The sequence below is a fragment of the Haplochromis burtoni genome, unplaced genomic scaffold (assembly GCF_018398535.1).
Source record: "Haplochromis burtoni strain Fernald_Lab_line unplaced genomic scaffold, NCSU_Asbu1 Contig_658, whole genome shotgun sequence".
Classification (NCBI taxonomy): Eukaryota; Metazoa; Chordata; class Actinopteri; order Cichliformes; family Cichlidae; genus Haplochromis; species Haplochromis burtoni.
In genome coordinates this window covers 52,171-69,424 of record NW_024583019.1, presented here as the reverse complement: position 1 = coordinate 69,424, position 17,254 = coordinate 52,171, and the positions used below count along the sequence as shown (strand labels likewise).

Here is a 17,254-nt window from a genome sequence, read left to right as displayed (position 1 = left end):
TGGTGGAAATGCCTGTGTACAAGCTCATTAGGTTGAAAATAGATACAAGTGATCCATAGAAATGATCAATAATAGTAATTGTTCTCCATCAGACACCCTATTTTAAGTTAAGAACAGTCATACCAGCTAAAATTCAGAAGTTATGAGTTATACTTTACCATAAATTCTGTATTAAAACACCTTAAAGACACAGTGACATTATTTATTGATGTCACTGTGTATTAAGTTTTTATTTGTTTCTTTTAAAAAAAATAATAGTTCTGTTTTACTTGCGCCTCAGCGTGTTTCATTTCAGGCTTAATGTAAGTAAATAGAAAACACTGCCAAATAAATGAGCACATACAGTGATTAGGCTTATAGCTATTCCTACAGTAAGGTAAATCCTTCCTTTGTGAATCTAATAATTAGCACAGTTTACAAAGTTAATATTATGTTGCATTACATAAGAAGTGTTACTCGATAATGAGACAATAGACGTTCAAAGAAAGTGTTTATTGAGGTCCTGACTTAAGAGAGGTGACGCTTCTTTGTTCCACTGAGTTCTGTACAACCAGAAGCCTCATTGAAACTCAAGGAGTCGCCCTCTGCTGGTCAGAAGGAAGGATGCCCATGTCAGACATTTGAACAACAAAGAAATAAATAAATCTGAGGAATTTTCTGAAAATATTTTTTTTTCAGCCACTTCTTGATTAATGCAACTTTCTTACTCATTTTAAATGATAAGATGACTTAAAAAAATTAAGCCATTGTGAAGGGTGATGAATTGCACGTTTTTAATTTTGCAAGTATTTTTTATAGTTGTCTTCTACAATTGAAAGGCAGTAATTGTAGTAAAATCCCTTCTTCTTTCAAAAAGATGCTGAATCACTCAAACACTTTAATTCAATCAACTGTGAAATTAGTGTAAGTTAAGTTCCACAAAACAGGAACAGTCTCCTCAAAGTCTTCTTCAAATTGCTAAAAAATAATTAAAAACACTTTTAAAGCACCACAGGAGATTGATTTTGCTGACGTGATAAAAGGCATCTGTGCAGATGTTTGTCCAAAGTAATTTTCAGTTTATCTTCTGGGCTATTAATTAAATGTTTCCAATTAATTTATGAACATCAGCTTTACTCTGTAACAAGAACATAAGGTAATAAATAAGAGGCATAAGCTATATCATCTGCTGCAGATGTTAATATGGAGCACCTGATGAAACTCTACTACAGACACATTTGTTGTATCAGCTCTACCAGACCCACTATAGTGTAGTCATCTCTATGCAAGGCTTGCAAGCATAACATATTTTTAGTGCTAAAGTGTTAAAAAGCTCACAGATGATTGATTTCTGACGTTTCTTTGTGCACGTTTCAAGTACCTGTAACATGCTGTCTTATGAGTAAGAATAAGAATGACTCTTTAAAAATCTTTTAATTTTGTCTGTACTCTTGGTCACCACAGACCACATTGTGCTGTTACTAAAGACCACAGGGACGTCATGAGACACAAACAGGAAAGGACATAACAATTAAATTGTTAAAGAACAATGTTCATCCTTAAAAATGTTGGAGGCATGTGGCACTAAATGTGTCACATGCAAAATGTGTGCAGCTCTTCAGTAATAAACTCGCATATAAGTTCACATTTTTGTTTTCACTTTAGAAAATACATAAAGACGTATTCATGTTTCCACCAAACAAAGGGAAACGTGTTCCTTCTCATGATTGATAAGCACTTTGACAACAACGAGTTTCAGAATCACGATTAGCTTTCCAAAATGACCTTTAAAAACAGACACGATCAAATCTGTGTTGCATGTGTAGCTCAGAGCTGTTTATATAATGGTGGGCAGAGTATCGATATGGATTGAGCAGAAGGAAAATGAACGGGAAGTGTCAGACTGAAAAAGCATTCACCTACCTCCACTGTCAGATCTGAGTGGACATTTGGGTCTGAGGGCAAAAATGATTTAGTTCTGGAGCCGGATGATTAGTTTCAGCTGCTGTCATCTATCTCATCTCTCTCTCATTCTTCCTGCAGACATCCATCTACTGTATGTTTCTCCATTTCCTGGGCTTTCATCAATCCATCTGCTCTCCATTCATTCATGTTTTGCAAGTCATGAAGCATCAGCTTCCTCTTACCTTTTTATAGACTGGGCTATGACTTTATGCATATCTGACACAAATCTGTTATATTTTTGTTTTGCTTTGTTTTTGACCACAGAAGAAGGCAATGCTTATTTTTTGTACTGGGATCCAACCAATCCCAAAGAGCTAGGAAAAATTCAAAAGGCATTCCAAATAAGAGACTGGGCCTAGAGACCTAAACATTTTGTTAACTTTCACCAGAATTGTGGACAGATTACTGAACATAGACCAAGAAGCCCAAGAGATTAGTCCAGGGTCCAGTTTGTTTAAAGTGACTGTCGGTCAGTCTACTACAGAGAAACACAGAAATATGAAGACAAGAAAAACTATATGAACACAAGTAATGGGACACCTACACACCACACCTACAGGAGCTGCGCCACTTGCAGCTGATCATATAATTTCTAGGAGGGAGAAATTTCATGAAATACCTTGTTGCTGTGGATCCTATCACTGTACTGTGTTCAGATTCATTGGGCTCTTTAAAGTGACCCATTCTTTCACAAATGTTTACAAAGGCAGGCCGCATGGTTTAGATGCTTGATGTGATAAGTTTGTGGCAATAGGACTGAAAACACCTCTATTTAAAGATTAAGAGGTGTGGTCCAGTACATTTGCTCATATAGTGTAGTGCTCATATACTGTACTTTAACTAAAAACAATCACAGAATGAATGCAGAGGACCCCCCCTCCACCCCACTCCCACTAAATTTACATCAATCTGGCCAACAGTTTGTTTTGTTTGTGTTCAAAATCATGATGTAGCTGTTGGGGTGCTTAGAGGACAAGAACAAGCTAGCAAGCAGAAAGTTTGGGCTGATGATAGTTTTAAGAATGGGCTGTAATCACATTGTCCACTGGGGACCATGAATATCCACAGGAAGTTTCACACCAATCTTTTCAAAAGTTATAATTTGGCCTAAAGGGTCACAAAAAGACAAACTGGATAATTTATAAAGAAAAATGTAAAGATACCTCCTCTGGGGAGCAGGAATGGGGACATTTTCATAGCAAGCTCTCCATTAAATTGGTTTGTACTAGTTCATTTTGCACAGTGCAGAAAATCTGAGCTGGTGATGGCACTGGGAGAAGGGATAATGCAATCATCACAATCAAAGTTTAACTGAGACATCCTCTGGGGACCATGAATATCCACAGCACGCTTCACAGCGAGGTCATTAGTTACACTGAAGATGGCACTTAGAACCGAGCACTTAGACTTACAATTATATATATTTACATAAAAAATACACAGCATTTTAATGGAAAATGTCCACTATTTTAATGTATCCATTGCTTTTGGTGTGATTTACGTGTAAATTCACCATAATTTTTCTTTTTTTCTATTAGATCTAATCCTCTGGGGACAATGAATATGTAAATTAAGTCTTAGAGCAACATGATTATGGTGATTATCAATTAAGTGCCTCCCTCCTTTGGCATGAGAGGTTAAGCTATTTTATGACCAAACCGGAAATTTTAGAGGGCATCACCTTGGGACTTGCTCTCTGGTTGTTTCATTCTAAAACATTTTGAGGTGATGGTGGAGCTGGGTATCTTCAACATTATAAAAATTCACTGTCTTAGATCCGCAAACACCCACAGCATGTTTTATGGAGATTTTAGTTTGTATTTTCTTTCAGGTTGAGAAAATATAATAATAAAAAAAAGCTATTTTACACCCATAAAAAAGCCAATGAGTCCGCCAACATGCCTGTAATGCTTCCCAGCTGCTATCAAGTGTTACTGTTGACTGCTGCTTTAAATTAAAGGACAATTATGCATTGAAATTGCCGAATTCACGTCCATTCTGATCCAAGAGCTTGCATGGTTGTTAGCTGTTATTCAATATCATGTACTGTAAGTAGTTTCTTGTTCAACTGCCAGTCAGAATATGTAGACGCACCATGTGGAGATTCAATCAAAGAATAAAATCTTCTTTAAAATTCTATATTTTCACCAATTTTTAGAGATCCTATATATTTTTTTCCTTTTAGAAATTATAAAATGAGAATATATAAAGGACCCAACACCTACAGATTTTAGGTTAAAACAAAGTAAATATAATAAAGACCAATGCATTTTACTGCACTGGTTTTGATATACATGCAGTTCTCCTACACGGGCTCTACTGTTACAATTGAAGCTTTATAAAGTTTATTTCATTCCAAGAAAAAATAAAATAAAGGAAAAACATTTCCTGTTTGTTCACTCTGAACATCTAATGTCTGAGAATGCTCTGTTATTGTGCCGTTGCCATTTGTGACAATTAGAATTTGTGTAACTGTTGTAAATAGGTCAAATAATGTGATTTTGTGTGTACATGTGTAAATACATCTATCTTCCATGTACAAAAAGTGGTTCCCAAAAAGTCCTATTTGTCTGTGTTGTGATGTCACATACGATCCACTTGTCACATGTGTGATGTTTGATATTTCATTTTTATGTGTGGCAACAGTTTTTGTAAAGTGAAATAAAAGACTGCTGATGATGGAAAGAAGCTGGATTATTTTAGTTTAAAAGTTTAACAGGAAATCTAGATGTAAATAAAGACTGGAGCCACGGTCTTGCTTTATTATAAAATTTATTATATGTAACATTTCAAAAATAGCAAAAGTGAGCAGGGAGAAGAACATTTCGATGCTTTTATGAATAAGTTAAAGATAATTTTGTCAGTAATGAAATATGGCCACGGCTGACAACACTATAATGAAATATTATTGTGAAACTGTCACTAAAATTTATAATTAATCAAAAAATGAAGCACACTTTAAAACCCCTAATTTAACTCAGAGGGAAATGTGTCTTTAAAAAAAAGTGATGCCAGTAATTAATTACACCTCACTATTATTTTCTTGTAGACAGTTAAAAATAAATAAAGTTGGAGAAAAACAACAACAGGAAAATGTACACCAGGTAAGAAAAAGATTTAACATTTCTAAGTGTTATATCCTGTTGATACAAAAAATTCAAGTATTTTCCCTAATTAGAGCCTGAGTTGTTTGAACAAACAAACGCAGCCAAAATTAGCTCCCAGCCTGCTACCGATAACGTGAGAGGCTGATAACAAAATGAGGGAATGCACAAAAAAAACCCCTCTCTAAAAACAAAGTCACAACTTAAACAACGCGTGAGAAAGTCTGGAAATATTACAAACACCAGTGGGTTTAACTAATGAAATTACTTATGAAGTTCCAGAACACTCTTGCTAGTAAGCCTAAGAAATATTGGCATGACGCACCAATTCTTTGGAAAACAACGGCATCCTCACTTTTAAAAAAATAACGTTTTAAACGTCTTTCAGCTCTCCGTCGCACTGAGAACATGTGCCTTCAAAGAAAAGGTTGCGCTTTCCTGCTGTAACTAACAGGTTGTAAAAGGTCCAACTTTTACTTTGAAGGTGAGCATTCTCCACGTGTCGCGCTTTTCAGTTTCAATGTTGCTTGGAGAACATTTTGAAAGTGTTTGCAGACAATCTGGCGTCTTCCATGTAAACTATGGGCAACTGTTGTAATGTAATCAAAACGACCAAATCAATCACCAGAAGGTTTTTGTTGCAGCACCGTGATCCTCTTTGCAACCAAATTCATGTGCAAACAACCACTCTCCAACCAGGTGGCGGACACACATTTCATCTAGGCCTGTGTGAGTGAGGGTTACGAAAGGCACTTAACTGTCAACTGCTGCAGTTTTTCTGATGTAGAGAACAGAACTGTCATTATTAGGACTTTTATTATAATTTGATAAGAAGAAAATGGAAAACATGGAAACATTTAATTGCCAGGAAAAATTAAATGGCTTTGAATTCAACAGATTCTGGTTGGGTTTGGTTTGCAGAGAGAAAGTCTTGCTTCAGTTTATCAGGGTGAACGATGAACAGAGATCAAAAGAAAAGCCCCTAAACTGGTCATGAGAGAGTTTTACTTTTGTTAGCTTGCATACTGTAATTATGTCAATTTAAAGTTGAACTTCATTATGTACGGAGTGACATTCAGACAATTTGGATATATCTAGCCATGTCTAGATGCTTCAAAACCTGGACCAATTAAACCTGTAGTACCTTCATGGCTTGATGTCATTAGTTTTCGTTGACTGATTTTCAACATATACAAATGTATAAGAATGAAAACGTAATATTCATACATATTTTCATTATTCACAGCTGCGTGTTTCAGAGGTCACTTTTTTGACTGTCTCTTGAGGGAGTACAACCCACCGTAGCAAAGTTAAACTCCTGCTATAGCTGCTCTGTCACCGCTTGGCCCGGCGAGTACAGAGTGTTGAACTGGGCCTGACTCTCACCAATCATCTTCTTCAGATGAGAGTTCATCAGAGCCCTTACACAGTTAAATCTAACCAGTCCAGTCTGACCCCCGGATGCAACCCAGTCGTGGCAGCTCATGTTTGGGTTGAAACGAACCTGAAGAAATGAGAAAAGACAGCTGAGAATATTTCTCGTCTGTGCTCTTAAACCAGCAACTGAACATCAGAGGTCAATTTACAGAAGAGCAGATACTGGCATTATTTACAGGCAGAAAAGCAGAGGACCAAGTGTGGATCCCTGAGGGACTCCACATTTAATACAAACAGCTTTCTTTGTGTTCTACTAAGGTGACAGTGGTTTTTATTTATAGGCTAATTTCTTGTTTTCTCTGTCCACAGTGAATGACGCAGCTGTAGCTCTGAGTCAATATCATCACTTCCCCCTGATTTCTTTACAGACGCTTATCCACCCCACTCATCACTATAAATCCTCCTGGTGCACGCCTCCCTATTTTTTTTCACTTCTCCTTCCCAAGTTGCCATCCTCCTCTTTCTAATCCATTTATCCCTCTCAGACAAAGAGCCAGTCAAAAACCTTTCCCATTTTGTTTTGGAGCCTGTCCCAAGAAGTCTCCGTCCATCATTTCATCCCAGAGGGCACAGCGACACCCTCCACTCTGCCTCTCTTAAAATTAAACACATCAAATCCTCAAATGGCTGCTTTCCATCTCCCCCTCCCTCCTTCCACTGAGGGTGACATTTTTCTCATTTAACACATCATTACATTCAGCCCCTTTATAGCTGCCCATCAGAGGAGGAGGCAGAAGAGGGAGGAGGAAGAGGCTATTCTTACAGATCTCACCTCCATTTCCTCTCATTGTACTGTTTATCTTTTCCTGCTTTTTCTCTTTGTGTTACACTACAGCCGGAGTCTGATGATACCCGCCCTGTGTGTGTGTGTTTCAGATACCTTATATAGAGCAGACAAAGGCATGTCATCCAGGATGATCTTTGCCTTCACTTCTGTGTCTTTCATGCGTTTCCACACAGCTCGCCTCTCGCTTCCTGCAGTGGTCCGCTGAAAGTCAGAGTGAATGATTATTACAGTGTCAGTGTGGTCTTCCTCTCATTTCGTTCTCTATTCTACTATAGCCTTTTTCTCCAGTTTGTCTTTGGCCTACATATATTACTTGAACATTCCTTACTTTTTAAATAAATATCTGTTTAATAAAAAACAATGAAACCAAATGAAGATAAAAATTAACCCACAAAATCAAAATCTGTATAGTGGAGGCAGTATTTCTTTGCAGCCTCTTTGTAGGTCTGGAATTTCAGCGGAGGACATTTTCGTCCAACTCTTCCTCCTTCACTGTCGTTCTCATTTCCTGCTTCCTGTGTAGCATCTGGTTCTTCTGTCTCTTCTCCCTGCTGCTCTTCAACTGCGTTTCCTTCCTCTTCCTCTCCTCCCATTTCTTGTTTTTCTCTCTCCGTTGCATCATAAGGCACCATAGATGTGAAGTAGATGGGCTGAAGGGAACAGGTTAATAAAATGGACCGTTAGCTTGTCTCTAAATCTGAGCAATTCTTTCACTGCAACTGGCCACATGTTCAATTCATGTTCTTTGTCTTATTTTCTATGAACACTACCAATTTTATATGACATCTGATATAATGTAAAATGATATTTTTGAAGTAAACATAGGGAAAAATAAAGAGCGATAAAAGTAAAGGAAAAGTAAACTTACAAATCGTCTCTCTATTGTGCGTTTGATGTAAGGAGCAACGTAGCTGATCTGAGGTAACAGAGAGAAAATCACCTCTCCGAAGCTGTCTGCAGTCACCAGACTGTTAATCCACTCGGTGTATGACAGAGACTGCAGGGACGCATAGAAAATGAAATATTAAATCACACAGCACTGCTAAGGAAAAAAAGTTTCTCTCAGTAACTTAGAGCAAATTTCAGACACTCAGGGATAGTTTGAGTAATGAGACTAATTACAGAAGCACAACTAGCCTCAAATGTATCAGTTCCAGTAGTTTTTTTCCACTCACACACAATTAAACCCAAAACACTGCAGCAAAAGGAGGTTTTCAATGATTAGAAAGGGTAAAAGAAGGTAGCAGTCTTTATTTTCCTCATCATCAACAAAATGATAAAATACTGTTTTGAATCCATAACTGACACATCCTATACCTTTCCTATTGCTCAATGCCACCTCGCTCTACGCCTGGCCTAAACTATTTAACACCACACTGTTGTGATGGGGGACGTGTTCATTAATCACAATAAAACACGGACTGTAGTTTATTTTAAATCAATTTAATACTAGAGGGCAACTCTTCTCCCATAAATACTCACTTAAGAAAAAAACGTGGACTAATCCACTGCTGGAGACGGTTCCAAACGAAGGCAAAATGTCCTGACGCTTGGAAAAAAAACTCTGAAACCTACCAGAAAAACTTCGAAAGATTCACATCCTCAGGAGGAAAAAACTGGCTGCAGTGTCAGCAAAGACGAGTGAAATGCAAGACTTGGATTTGACCTTTGAGAGGAATTTCTGACAGTAACAAAACTATGGAATACCTTTATACTCCAGAAGTCTGCGTTGGCCTTAACTACCTTTTATCCATATATATTGAATAATATTAACATCCTCAAACTTTCTTCATCGTCTCGAAAATGACCGTCGTGCCCCTGATTTAAAGGTTTCCTGAAGTTCAAAGCTATTTTATTTTGTGCTCTGTGACTGAATTATGGGATGCTGATGACTGAAGAATGGAAGATTACAACAGCTACACTCACCCACACAGTGCCGGACCGGGGAAGTGCAAAGAGCGAGCGCATGTGATGGTCGATGTAATGGACTCCTTGTGAACCTTTCCTAAATTAAAAAAAAGAGAGAAAGAACGAGTCATAATGACTTTTTTTATTCTTACTTCAAGACTGCATATGTTGACAGATCGCAGAGGAGAAGTGGGGATGTGGAGCTTGTTAGGAGGCAGGAAGGTCACACTATGGTTAGTGTAAGCTCCACTACCTTCGGAGTTTGAATCACTCTGAAAAGTAAGGATGAACTACGATATTACCTTTGATGCTGAATTTTTGTTTTCAATGCTAAATGCAGCCACTCTGTTCATCTTCCAGACTGTTTCTACTACAGAATTTACAAAGCTGTAACCTGAAGTTCATAATCTTTGGAAGGTGCTGGCTGTTTTCCACACTTTAACTTTTTGGGACACAAAAATCACAAGTGAGTATGCCCAATGAAACTCAGTTAGGACACTGATACAGTGGAAAGACTTCTGTAAATAGGAGTTTCATGTGGTGACTTTTAGGTTAGGGCTGACACAGTTAGTCCCATGAGCTAAAAGAGCGTACATGAACCCAGCACCAAACCAGCTCCCACACTCTCGCCTCTGTCAGTGCGCCACAGGGCAGCTGTGGCTACAATGTAGCTGGCCATCACCAGTGTGTGAATGTGTGTGTGAATGGGTGGATGACTGAATGTAGTGTAAAGTGCTTTGGGGTCCTTAGGGACTAAGTAAAGCGCTATACAAATACAGGCCATTTACCATTTGCTGACCAGGTGAAACTCTCAGGAGAGGCTGAGTACCTGAGGGATGTGCCAGCAGCTGTGGATCCTACTCTTCAGATTCCTTCTGAATTTGAAGAAGCGATTGTGAAGAAGCTCAAGGGAAAAAATAAACTCTGATATTTTCATTCACGAGAAAGAATTGCTATTCATTTCATTATCAGTGATTGTTTTGGTTCTTATTGTGACAATTTTCGTTTCCATTAGCTGTCAAAGAATTCCTTTCCCAGTACTTTTGTAGTCTTTTTATTTTAAAGTGCACCTTAGGAATCTAGAACCCAAGTGAACAGTGATTGAGACAAATTTTGATTTGATTTCCCAAAGAGCTCTGGGGTCTGATCGTGGATGTTCTCTAGTGTAAATGCTAATGTGTCCCTAACAAAGACAGAGGTCAGGGATTTGGCTTTGGTTCACCCTGGAGTCCACTGCTTCAACATACTGTCTCTTTTCTGAGCATGATTAAATACATATAGCACTGTATTGATAGACTTGTGGCTAGACTGCCTCCATGCTTTAATGTTGGACTCACTAACTCTCTAGTATTTGTTCATTTTGGTTTACAACTGTCCAACATATCTTTCAAACCTTAGAGGCAAATACCAGAGATACAATGTAAGTGAGTCAGATGCAAAGTTGTAACAAAGAAACAGAGACAAGCTTTCTTACACCACGGTGCCGTTGTCCTGGGCCATCAAAACCCCCGGTGCATTCAGTGGCCAGTTGATTTCATTGGCCAGACAGCGTTTCTGAACCGTGATGGGATCATAGAGCCTCCTCAGATCCCATGTCTTCACGAAGCGGTCGTCACCTGTCGTCACCAACAGGTATCTAGAAGACAAAAAACAAATGAAAAGTTAAAGACATGTTGACGATGGGAAAACAGACCAGGATGTTCTGTTGGTGGAAAATATAAATAGGCTGAACACAGGGATTTAAATGTGATGCAGTGCTTGAAGTGAAAGTCATTATTCTCTTTACATTGATCAAATCTGACAGCGGCGTCTGCCATAAAACAAATGAAGGCAGAACAATCGATACAGTCGGATTTCTTTTGTAAGACAAAAAATGCTTTATGAATGCGATGACAAAGGAGAAAAAAGACTTTGCAGTGAGAGAAAAAGAAAATACAAAGGTGTTAAAAACCAGAGCAAAGACAAAGAGAGGGGAGATTTGATCTTTTTCAGCATGACTGTGTAATTAAAAAGCAGTGATCCAGACAAGATACGCGTCCTCAGAGTCTCTCTGCTGCCAGCCAGGAGCTTTTTCTCTCTCTGTGGGATTAATCTTGATCATTTATCAACCTTTAATCCAACTTTAGTTTTATCTTTAGAGAAAACTAAAGTCTGTGGTTCAGAAATGAAGAAAATAGTTTAAAAAGTGGAGGAAAACTGGCTGCTATCAAATTAGGTTCACATCTGCTCAAATGAAGGCTGCAGTTGTAGTTTTAATGGAAATACTAATTACCTCAATCATTACATCTGACTACTTGTATTTGCCAGCTGTTTTAAAGCAGTGTTGACTAAAATGGGTCATTAGTTTGTTTTAAGAGGTCACAGCCCCACAAAATGGGCTTTAGCAGGACCATGTGTTTGAAACCATTGTTACCATTATCTCAAATTCTGATCTGAGGTTAAATACACATTTACAAAATGTTATTTGGCAGTTCTTCAAAAAAGCAAAATCCATGACAAGGCAGAAAATCCTCTGTGAAAGCTTTTACATCACGCCACAATATAAGCCATATTAATCATGCTTTAGGTGAGTCGGCAGGGCTGGATGGGTTTAGAAGGAGATGATGCTGATGACCTCACACTGACCTGTTAGTGGGAAAAATGACATTCTGGACAGTTTTTAATGAAAAACCAATTCTGCTTCATCCCCGATACTGACTTGCAGTGTATATCTGTGAATACTCGTATTAGACACAGGTGATTTCAATAACCTCTCCAGCTCACTCCTATCTGCACATACACCAGCTGACTAACAGAGCACAGAAAAATGATTTCAGGAGACACAGTCCGTAATGGGGCTAAAGTCAAATCCTTAGCTATGACATTTTATTATTTTTTAAATTGGCCATCCCGTTTTCACTTCTGTATCGAGCATTTAAAGTTTACTCACATCAAGAAAGTTGCGAGCAGTTCATCTGAATTATTTCCACCTGTGCTTTAGTTAATTTGGTTAAGTGATTATGTTGGTATACATACTATAAGAAGATCCAGCTTACACAGTGCAGTCCCTCAGATAACATGTTAAAGATAAATAAAAGCCAGAAACTAAGAAATCAAACAAAACTAATTCTTAAAATCCACATGAACGATTCTCACATAAGCCCATTATCATCTAGAACCTGTAAACATTCAAGCGTCAGGTTTATGTAACTTTACATACCTTTCAGAGAGCCAGTTGCATACCTGCAGCTTGCCTATTTCTGGGTGTTTATTTGTTATAAGATATGAAGAATAAATATTGGTGACATGAAAAAACAGCACAAAATGTCCTCTATGAACACTTGAAGTTTTTGAGTCAGTTAACTATTCCAAGCAGGGAGAGTGAACTTTAGATATGAATGGAAAATCACACCAGGCAGTGAGACCTCAGCAAGGCTGCAGCCTGAAGGTCAGCGCATGTTGACTTGCATAGAGCTAAGTCAGGTTGCCTTGTCTGAGTGGTGATAAGGACGTGGCTGCTTGCCCGGCCTTGTACCCTACATTCTGAATTAGTGCCTGAATACAATAAAGGGAGGGCTCTACTGCAACTCTGTGCGTTCAAAATTTATCGTCTCGCCTTTAGCTCCGAGTACCAGAGGCGCCAACAAATCGCCTTTTTAATTGGCTGCGAATAACAACTACCAGAGTAAAGTAGATGAAGGAAAAACTGATGAAATAAAGACACAAAGATGGGATCACTGGGTGACTGCAGTATTTTCTTTAAGTTTTACTGAGCTTTGAAATTCTATTGTACTGTTACACAAGCAGTGACCTTTAAAGCTGAAAATAAGGCCAATGTGAAGGTGCTAAAACACTGCAGTCCCTTGCCATGTGACGCTGCCTCAAAAAGTGAGTCAGTTCCCACAGACTCCTGTTTACAGCATTCAAATTTACAGCCCAGTCTGAAATAATGTATTTATTTCCTTCAGAGATAATTTCTCCTTTTACAGTAAAAGTACAGCTTTTCTGAATTAATTGTCTAACTGGATACAGGCAAGACTTAAAGTTAGACGTGTGTTTACTTCGACTGACAGCTGTAGCTGGCATCTTGACATCTACTGGATTTGTCTGCCATGTTTGTGCTGCTGGAGCCTTTGCATTATGCAATATGTATATTTGGTGTGGAAGCTGGTCACCTCATAGCATGAAGGTCCTAGGTTCAAATCCAGTGGCCAGCTGGACCCTTTCTGTGTGGAGTCTGCATGTGTGCACACCTGTGTGGATCAGCACACTTGTATTCAAAAGGTTTCTCCATGTAACGATCTGCTAGGGAGTGTGGAGAGTCATAGCTCCGCCCCCCAGGGCATGAAGCAGGTATGGCGGAGTTACAGGCCCCAGACATCCAGAGGCCCCAGAATACGAGGACCCAAGGAGAACCACCACAGGGGCAACCGTGCCACCCTCCTGGGAAGAGCTGAGGAGAGCCCCAAACGAGAGGTCACCCAGCAGCCACGGAGCAGAGGCCAGAGGGGGTTGCAGTGACGTGCCGGCAGCCAGCTGTGCCAGAGAGGCCTGAGGGCACCACACCCCTTGGAAGGGGCCCAGCTGGGCGCTAGGCCCCACCAATCAGCCACCAGGAGTGAGTCGGTACATACATGATGATTGTAAATTTACTGTAGGTGTGAACAGCTGTCTGTCTCTATGAACTAACTCTGTGATAGACTGGTAACCTGTCCAGGGTCTAGCTTGTAACCTCAACAGTTTATTCTTGGATATAGTTTTTAAGCAAGCATGTCACCTGACAACTTAGTACTCCACCCTCTCGTCCTCATAAGCATGAACTGTTCAGCTATCAAAATTTAATAAAATGCATACGACATAGAGGCATGACAGATTAAAATCTTGATTTTGAAGTCACAGTGTTTTATTTTGATCCAGAGAGAGTTTTGATTATTACGCTCACCTGGAGGCAGGACAGAAGGCCAGGGACCGGACTCCATTGTTGTGAGCAAGGATGCATCTGTAGGGCAGCAGACTCAGCGACCTGTCTGACTCTCGCACACGCAACAGCGCAGACTTCGCTGTCAGATCCCAAAGACCTACTACACCTGGAGAGAGAGTTGAGGAGAGAACAAGCGGAAAAGTGAAACTACTGGCATAAAACAGTTCTTTAATCCATAATCTTGACTCATAGTTGAATCAGATCAGCTCAGGACTGCTCCTTTGTTTATTCTCTCAAACAGACAACTAGTTAATCAAGAACATCTGCAAGAAATCAATTCATACCATCATAGAATCCAATAGCCATTATATTGTGTGGTTTGTCAGGAAGCCAATCCATAGACAGGACGAGCCCGCTCATTTCATGGTGAGGGGCTTTGAAGGCGCCCAGCTTCAATGTCACCACTCCTTTAACCTGCAGAAAACAAAGGTCATTTTCATTTATGTCCTGTTTCAACCTAATGGTAGATACACAACATCGACAGGGCTGTGACATTATGAGCATCAATGAAAAAAGACAGTGTAAATGTATTTTAACAGGTTCCTACCTTGTATACTTGAGGTGTTTCAATGCCTTTACCTGTGAAAACACATAAAAATCCATTTCTTTAATACCCAGAGATTTTTTGCTAACTGTTTTTAAAAAGTTTCATTTTTTAAAACAAATGATTCACTTTGATGCACAGGTAGCATGTACCTTTACTGTACATGGACCCATCATATTTCTGTCATGTAACCCAACTCAAAGTTCCACTCTGCTATCTGAAATGAACCCTGACAGCTACAGTAATGGTTTACTGATGACAATAACATGAAAACTACAGAAATTCACACAGTGAGCATGAATGTAGTGCTGGATGTCCCTTGAAGATTTTTCTGTAAGCAGTGAGAATAACAGGCTCAGCTAAACATCGACGGCCCTGACTCGGCTGTCTTCAATCTGAGACGCGTTCACTTAGTGTCAGATGTAATTAAAGCTCAGCTGCAGAGCTGTGATGTTACATGTCAAGAAGCCCATTTCTAACGTGTTAATATTCTGACATTTTGGGACAGATTTTCTAACAAGCTATGCCAGAATAAAACCCTCTTTAGGTATTAAAAACGTCTCTGTCAGGATTTACCAAAGAGTCGTAGTATTAACTGAAAGGTGTAGGCGTGGTTACTGCCGTTTGGCTCTCATTATTGCACTGTGCATTTGCAGGACTTTCCCTTTCAGAGGGTTAAAAATATTTAAATTAATTGTAAGCTTTTTCTTTCCTTTTTTTTATTTTGTGCACAATGCTGCTGTTACAGTTGCTGCTAGGAGCTTTAATTTATTTGGACTGACTGAGAGAGATGTTAACAGACTGAGTGCATTACTAGTGGAAGCCCACTCTTGGCAGATTGTGTTGGCCATTATTGAAATGATGCGTTTCAGTTTATAAATTAGCACATTGACGGTACATCACCTGCAGAACTTTCCCATCACTGCATGTTGCAATTTTGTCCCACATAGTAAATATGGCCCTTTGAATGCAAATCTCACCATTATCATAGAGCAATGCCAAATGATATTTTACATGCATAAAAGGCTACAGGCTATATACAGTATGAGCAAAAGGAATTGACTCTGTTATAAAGAGTTCACTGAGAGGTGTAGCAGGAGTACAAAAGCAGCAAATTTTTACCCTCACCATGTTTTTGCTATACTACGTGCCAGCATATTTAGTGTTGGTAATGTACCTTTAGCTTGTTAGCTAGCTTTTCATACAGATTAACAGGAATCCTGACATAACTAGAAGTACAGACAGAAGGTTTTGTATTCAATTCAAGGATGTAAGAGGGCTGATGAAGCCTTTCACTGCTATCATAGGACGAGAGGCAAGGTACGCTCAGTCACAGGACTAATACAGAAAGATGCTACGGCCATCACCTATTAACACCACATAGGTGTTTTTTTTAACTATGGTAGAACATACAAACTTCCGCCACAGACTCAACTCAAACCCAGGACCTTGTTACTGTGAGACTATACTGCTAACCATCACACCACCCTTAAGTAACCCTAAAGGTGGAAAAAATATATCTTAGAGTCAAGAGGATTTGCACATTTATAAGACCCAAACAGATAACGGATAAACTTTACGAAATGACTGGATATTTAGTTTGGCAGAAACTCTCCTATCTGTGTTTAGGCAGTCGCTGTGTTTAAAAGCGAAAAACAGAAACACGGTGTCAGACTTTTCCAGATCATTAATTTTCTCTCCTCCTCCAGTTTAGATTACTGAGAGTTTAGATTAATAGTGTCTTCTTCGCTGTTCCACTCCCTCCATCACCACACCTCTGCCTCAGAAAAATACACAATAATATTTTATATAAACCTTGTTGTAAATCAACTCTTGTTCTTTTGGCCCTCCAGATCATCAGTGAGTGGTTATTCAATATGATGTCATATGACTGACTAGGGTGTAGCAGAAGTTTGAGAAGGCTGGTCTGACAGCGTGAGGGTGATAAGTTTTAACCTTCAGGGACATAATTTGCTCTCTATAATTGTGAAAATCACATCAGTCACATTAAAACAACCTCACATTGTGCAGCCTTCTACCAGCTCGGCATGCAGCAGTGTTTACTCACTTTTCTTGTGAACAGTTTTAATGTTGTGAATAATTCATTCCTTCATTTTCTGCAGTTTAAAGTCTGGATCGCAGGAGTAGCTGTACCACCAGAAATGTCCTGACCTCCCTCTAACTAACTATAGATTTTCCTTCTATAATTCCAAGGCTACCGTGACCTGGGGGTACCTCCGGGGTGTCCTTTTTGTTAAACATGCCCAAAACACCAAAGCAGGTATCCTAGTCAGCTGCTCAGACTGACCAGCAGCCCCTTACCTTATCTCTAAGGCTCAGATCTTTTGAATCCCAGTCAGTTCTACACAGTTAAATAGCTGCCGTCATTTGTTTTAACACAAACTTCAGAGTTACTAATGTTGCAAAAAGAGAAAGTATTATAATGAGCTGTGACGACAGATATTCCCATATGGTGGATGATTAGACTGTATCAGTTTTTTCCCTTTTCTTAATCAACATTTTCACATACTTAGCTTTATAATTATCACATAATTTCCTCCTCAAGATCC

The 17,254-nt window shown here is 39.1% G+C and overlaps 1 protein-coding gene across 2 annotated transcripts in view; it reads right to left on the bottom strand.

Annotated features, from left to right (window-relative positions):
- Window positions 1–31: 31 nt before the first annotated feature.
- Window positions 32–17,254, bottom strand: part of gtf3c2 (general transcription factor IIIC, polypeptide 2, beta) — a 31,759-nt gene continuing 14,536 nt past the window's right edge. Inside the window, exons 12-20 of one of the 2 annotated variants that reach the window (XM_042215092.1) lie at window positions 14,688–14,719; window positions 14,425–14,554; window positions 14,102–14,246; window positions 10,655–10,816; window positions 9,199–9,277; window positions 8,141–8,269; window positions 7,665–7,922; window positions 7,366–7,473; window positions 32–6,552 (exon numbers count right to left, since the gene is read on the bottom strand). In XM_042215092.1, coding sequence (XP_042071026.1) covers window positions 6,370–6,552; window positions 7,366–7,473; window positions 7,665–7,922; window positions 8,141–8,269; window positions 9,199–9,277; window positions 10,655–10,816; window positions 14,102–14,246; window positions 14,425–14,554; window positions 14,688–14,719 — 1,226 coding nt within the window. In that variant the 3' untranslated portion in view covers window positions 32–6,369. The remainder of the gene's footprint in view (window positions 6,553–7,365; window positions 7,474–7,664; window positions 7,923–8,140; window positions 8,270–9,198; window positions 9,278–10,654; window positions 10,817–14,101; window positions 14,247–14,424; window positions 14,555–14,687; window positions 14,720–17,254) is intronic. The other variant, XM_005949384.3, reaches the window with a different exon arrangement.